General features: G+C 51.2%; 1 protein-coding gene across 1 annotated transcript in view; it reads right to left on the minus strand.

Moving 5' to 3' along the window:
• The window catches only part of PTPN12 (protein tyrosine phosphatase non-receptor type 12), a 75545-nt gene extending 69755 nt beyond the window's left edge, over window positions 1-5790 (minus strand). The window contains exon 1 of the mRNA XM_080575326.1: window positions 5505-5790. Within this exon, the coding sequence (XP_080431452.1) occupies window positions 5505-5603 (99 nt within the window). The 5' untranslated portion in view covers window positions 5604-5790. The remainder of the gene's footprint in view (window positions 1-5504) is intronic.
• Window positions 5791-6319: the final 529 nt, after the last annotated feature.

Below are 6319 nucleotides of genomic sequence, written 5' to 3' on the forward strand. Positions count from 1 at the left end.
TAATAATACCCAAAATGAGCACACGAACCTTCAGAACATAAGAACAGGAGACTTGCATACTGCTGTCTTCAGAGGCTGAGCAAACAGAGCTTATTACCACGCAAGTTATTTGACAAAACCCAGAGCATTGCCCAACCGCGTTGTTTTAGTTTCATCTGCCTGAAAGAACAACGGCAACTTTAGGCCAAGTTCGCAAGTTCTTATACCCCAGGGCGACTACAGGAGCTTCGCCGTTGTATTCAGGCACCCCTAGGAAAATTCAGAGTGGCATCTTTGAAACAACAGCAGCAGCACTCGTTTCCTCAGGAGACGACAAAAGGAAAAAAAGGTTTAAATGTAATGGTGTTCATAGAAAGTTGCGTTTTGTGTAACACTTAAAGAACAGCGTTTCACGAAATTCCAGAAGCTTCTGAAGTTAAGGGTTACCGAAAATATTATTCGGTCATATTGCTCCAGCCAGAGGTAGCCTACATAAATGGAGCTTTATGGCCGGCCCGTATGACTTAGCATTGCTCACAATGAAGTAATCTGTTCCCCCCACACCCCCGACCGAACCGACAGCAGTCAATGAAACGCAGCTAGCAGGAATACACTTCAAAAACACATTAACACTCAAAGTAATGCCTAATATGGAAGACCGACAAGACCAGAGACAATTTCGACTCTGAAATTTTAAGGCTGAAAGCCCTTCAAAGCGGTGCCCCAGCTGCCTGTGCCCCATTGCACAGCTGTAAGAGCAGAGCTCCTCGCAACGTGCCGCTGCACCGCACGCTCACGGTCCTTCTCCCCAAGGCCACCAACCCGGGGAGCACTCTCGCAGGAAGACAAGTGCTCAGAACTGGTGATGGCTGGTCAAAATCCCCCCAGGTTATGTGAATTTCCCCCCAAACCTGTTTTTACACCAATCGCTTTTAAAATCTTGCATATATATATATGTACATGTGTGTGTGTGTGTATATGTATATATTGATATATATATATATATATCAGTTAACCTGTTTTTGAAAGTCTAGCTGACTCTACGCAAGTGTTTTTCCTACTCGAGCCTTAGCAGATAGAAATTATTTCTCTTCAAAAGGCACCGTGTGTTTTACAATGCAGAGGAAGAAGCCTAAGCAGAGAGTTCATGTTTCAGATCATGTTACGAGCATGGAACTCATTCAGTAAGTAAATACTAGAAAACAACATAAAAAATAAGCATATAGACATTGATTTTTTATTTTTAAGAGAACTTACAAGTAATTGATGATGTAATTTTGGAGGCATAGTACTCTTACCCTCCTCCACTAATTTTCCTGATTGTGTACTTGCTCTATAAATTTGAAAAATACATTCACAGATACACCAGAGGTACATTAGTGGTATTTGAATTGAGAAAGTTCACACAAATGCACATTAATATACAGACAAGCTTTTAAGAAGGGTCTTTCATAAGTGCTATGGTTGAAACTGAATGTATTATTTGTGATCTCTTTAATGCTGTATTAGACCGTACAAGAATTAGAACAAAATCCATGGCGTGTTTATCATTATTACATGGACTTTTACTACATATCTCAGTCATCTTGATTGGTATTTTAGAGTAGCCTAGATTATTATTTCATTTTTAATAGTCTCGGGTATTTTAGAAGTCAAGCACATCCCACCTCCCCTTTTTTCACACACACAAAAAAAAGTGAGGCAGCAGTATTTAAAAATAAAAAATCCAAAAAATAAAACAACCAAGAGATTAAGAGGGACACCTATCATAAAGGCAACCTTTTATCTGCTTCAAATGGATGACCCATTCAAAATCCCTTTCATACTTCAGAATACAGCACATCAAGCCCTTCAATATCTCAAAACCTACGAGTTAGAGCTTAGATGGATTAAACAGAAGACAGACAGGGGTCTCCTACAGAATACCCAAAACAGAAGCCAGAAACACCTTCAGCCATTCTCTGTGCTCCATTAAAACAGATTCTCCAAGGGTGTAACTCAAAATAGTAGGTCAAATTGTTATACTCTGAAAAACATTTGAAAAAAAATTGATTTTTTAAACAAAATGCTTCATACTGTTCATATTTCAGTTGTACTGTAACAATGTCAATCTACATCAGAGAACTGATAGCAATGCAATTTTTTTTTTAGCAATGCAACAATGCTTTTGTTGGACGACTACACAAGAAAAAAAAATGTGTTAGCTATGAACATATTAAATGTAAACCAGTGAAAGTATTTACAGAAGTCTTCCTAAAATCTGGAAGCTGGAAAAACTGTTTGCTCCACGTGGACCTTTGATTTCCAATCCTTGTTTGAGACGAGACACGTTCATTACAGGAATCCGGAATCTAGACCAGGCTGCTTGTGAATACACAACAATACAACGCACGACACAACACAGAACACCACGAGGAAGCAATCTGTACTCCATTTTGCCCTAATAATGGTGTCAGCTTCGATGCACTTTAACCACACGTTAACCATACCTAAGGTGCATTACTTTAGGAAATGCCCACTTGCCCCTAGAGCCACAGACGTGTGCTCACTGGCAAGACCCACTGGCAAACGAGCGATACCTTGCTGCCAAACGACACACTTCATTTCCACCTTATTGTGTGCACCCATAATACTCAAGTGATCTACTAATAAAGTCCTGCTTACTTTCCAGTGCAAACTAATTAAAATTAAATACGTTTGACTGCCAGTAAAAGACTCGTTACTGATGCCTACGCTATATAATTTATCTTGCAGGCGGGAAAATAAATAATTAAGTCACCTCTCCACCTTCCGAGTGGAGCATGTTCTCAGGGATGTCAACGGCATTATTAAGTAGCAGTCACACTTATCTAAGCTACGGCCTTTCAATAATATTCAGCCAGGCTAATCAGAAGCCTTCAGGCAACCAGAGCCTACCTGCACACAGCTGTAGCTCTCTTGCCACCTCTTCAGAACTCCATGGCACCTGTCTATCAAGCACCTTCAGTTCATTCACTCGGTCCTAAATATAATTCTCTAAGTCAACTACTCAACGCAGTCAAAGGCGATAAAGACATGAAAATAAAGAACTGTTTTCAATTGCATTCACTCAGTATTCCTCTCCTATTTTTAGATTCCATTTTGACTTGGAAATGAAGCGATGAGTAACAGCAATTCCTTTTCTACACACTTGCCGTTGCGTTGCAGCAACAATACATCCTGCGCTTAAATGAGAACATCATTCCTCCCCAGAAAATCACTACTGGAACCTGCAGAAAAGATAATACAGAAGCTTTTTACCCCCTTCATCTCTCCTCCTCTCCCCGATCATTTTAATGAGTATCTAAGCATTGGTCTGGAAAAAAACAACAAGAAACAACAGCAAAAATGACATGCCCTTAGTGAAAAATAATTGGTAATTACGATTCTCATTGCTACACTAATCTGTATCTGCTTTGGTACGTGCAGGTGAACGTTGAGACTGACGGGAACATTCCTGTCAAAGAGCAGCATCCCGGTTTCCTGGTTTTCCTATGACTTCCTATGCAGAAGCAGCATGCGGGTTGCAAACAGAAAGCGTTAAGAGCACAAAAGAAATTTTGAACGCAGTTCTTTCCGAAGCATTCAACACTTTTGCAGGTAACACACCTTTTTCCCGGAACGCCTCACTAGTTGGTTTCTGTGACCCTGTTTTCCCATTTTTAGCAGCATTCTTTCCTTACTGCTCGACTGGAGCAAAGGGAAAGCTTACGACTATACAGCCAAAAGCTGCACAAACAATGCGCTGTCAGGAACAGAACAGAAACCAAACCTACTTTTCCTTGCAGAGCGGGGACTATTTAGGAGAAAGGATGACAAAACTATTGTTTAAGCTTTGTTACAGTCCAACTGCATACGTTAGGCTACGTTTCAGACCCGAAATGGTAGCAGCTGATTACCAGATCTAATACACACAGCGTTTAACAGAAGAGATATTAGAAGCCCTGCATTTCCTAGGCCACCCTTTCTAGTCCACGTGAACCAGACTCCCCAGTGCTAGATGTCAGCGTGCGTTTAATAGCAATTATATCGCTAAACCCATCCCTTAATGAGGGTTCTGCCCCATCCCTAAACCTCCCCGTTACCCCAGGATGCTGCTGCCCTAGAGCTGTGCCCCCCCCTCGGGCGCAGCCCCCCGGCTCCCCCGTTCCCCCTGCTTTTCCCACAGGCCGGGCCGGGCCGGCTGCTTGCCCTGAGCTTGCCCTGGGCTTGCCCCAGCCCCTGCCGGCTCGGTGGCCCGGGGCTGCCCTTCCCCGGCCCCGCTTCCTCCCGCAGCCCTCTCCCAGCCCTTGCGCAACATCCGCAGCCCCGATGCGACATTTCCATCCCGTTTTTTTTTTTTTTTTTTTTTTTGTTCTTCCCGGACCATTAGGGAAGGCTGACAGCTCCAAAGGCTGGCAGAGGGGTTTGATCCCAAACAGCGCCGGAGGATAATAATAATAATAAGGCGAGTCCGAGGGGGGGGGGGGGGGGGATGCGCGGTGCTCGCCTTCCCCTCTCCTGCGGGTCCAGCCGGGCTTTCTGTGCTGTTTAGGGACTTAACAGGGGCTGCTCGATCCCAATCGTTGTGCGATTCAAAAGGCGGATCACCTCGAGCGGGTTCCCAGCCCGATCAAACGGGGGAAACGGACTCGGTGAGGGGGGGAAATCCGCCGATAAACGCCCCCCCCCCCCCCTTTTTCCCCAGCACACGGCCGCGCTGGGCAGGGGCTGGCGGGGAGCTGGGCTGGGCTGGGCTGGGAGGAAGAAAGGCCGAGGGATGCAGCCAGGGCTGCCATGGGGGATGGGGAGCGAGGGGAGACGGTGGGAAGGGAAGGGGAATATTCCTCCCAGGGACGCTCAGGGCATTTAACCCGTCTGCTGGGAGGGAGCAGGGGGTGTTAAAGGGGCAGACAAGGGGGGCCGGCTGGCCCCGCACAGCCCCGCAAGGAGAGGGGCTCCCCCTCACCCCCTCCCCAGCCTCCTCTGTCCCCTTCATCTGCTGGGGGAAGGACGGGGCTGGGGGGCTCCTGTTTAATTGGGGGGGCTCCCGTTTAATTGTCTCTCACCGCGAGCAACCCCCTCGGGAGGGGCTGGGGGGGGGGGGAGCGGGGGCTCATCTCCCCCAGGGGGGCGGTTATAGGGGCCAGTTATGGCCAGTTACTCCCCCAGTTATGGGGCTAACCCCAATTATAGGGATCCCCCCCGGTTACGGGGCCAACCCCAATTATAGGGAACCCCCCCAGTTATAAGGATCCCCCCCGGTTATGGGACCAGCCCCAGGTATAGGGATAACCCCACTATGGGCCCAGCCCCCTGTTACTGGGGTACCCTCACGGTTATGGGGCCAGCCCCCCGGTTATGGGGGTGCCCCCCCAGCTATGGGGTACCCTCAGCCGACCCCTATGAGTGTGGGGGGCCCCGGCCCAGCTCGGGGGCCACACGACGGCATCTCACGGTGCTCGCCCCCCTCGGTCGCCCAGGCCCCCCCGGGACCCCCCCGCCCCCGCCCCTCGGCCGCCCCTCACCATGAAGTCGGAGGCGAAGTTGTCCTCCCCATTGTGGTCCGTGTCCTTCATGGACTGCACCCGCCGGATGAACCTCCTCAGGATCTCCTCCTGGCTCATCCTGCCCCGCCGGGCGGGAGCCCCCCAGCCCCGGCCGCTCGCTCGTTCGCTCGCTCGTTCTCCGCCTCGAGCCCCCTTCCGCCGCCCTCCCTCGCCTCTCCTCGCCCTGCCGGCCCGGCTCCCGGCTCCCCACCCCGCTCAGAGCCGCCCGGCCGCCCCCTCCATCTCCCCTCCCTCCAGCCCGACCCTCCCCGGGCGCCGCCGCCACAGGGACACGACGTAGTCCCCTCCTCCTCCTGCCCCCTCCCCCGCCCTCCCTACGCAGGCGCGGCACCCGCCGCCCCGGCCTCGGGAAGAGGCCCGCCCCCGCGTCCCTCCCATTGGCTTTCCCCCCCCGGTTCCCACATCCTATTGGTCGTCCGTCGCGCTAATCAGCGCCTAGCCCGGCCTCGGGGGAGAACTCCGTTCCGCTCTTCGCCTCGCCCAGCCGCGCCGGCCCCTCCCGTTTCCCACGGATGGGACCTTCCGCCGGGCGCCGAGCGGAGCTGTGGACGGGACCACTTGGAAGGCGGAGGGGGGGGGAGAGAGCCCGAGCGGAGCGCGGCGCCGTTCGCTCCGGCTGGAGCACAATGGGGGCGGCGGTGGGTGCCGGCGGCCCCGGGGCCGGGAGGCGGCGGCATGCCGGGACCTGTAGGCGCAGCCGGCGCTTACCCCCGGTGAAGGGACGGCTCCCGGCGGTGCCCGCCGTCCCCCCTGTCCCGGAGCGGCCCGCCGGG

The sequence above is a fragment of the Anser brachyrhynchus genome (genome assembly GCF_964034855.1).
Source record: "Anser brachyrhynchus genome assembly, chromosome: 1".
In the NCBI taxonomy this organism is placed as follows: Eukaryota; Metazoa; Chordata; class Aves; order Anseriformes; family Anatidae; genus Anser; species Anser brachyrhynchus.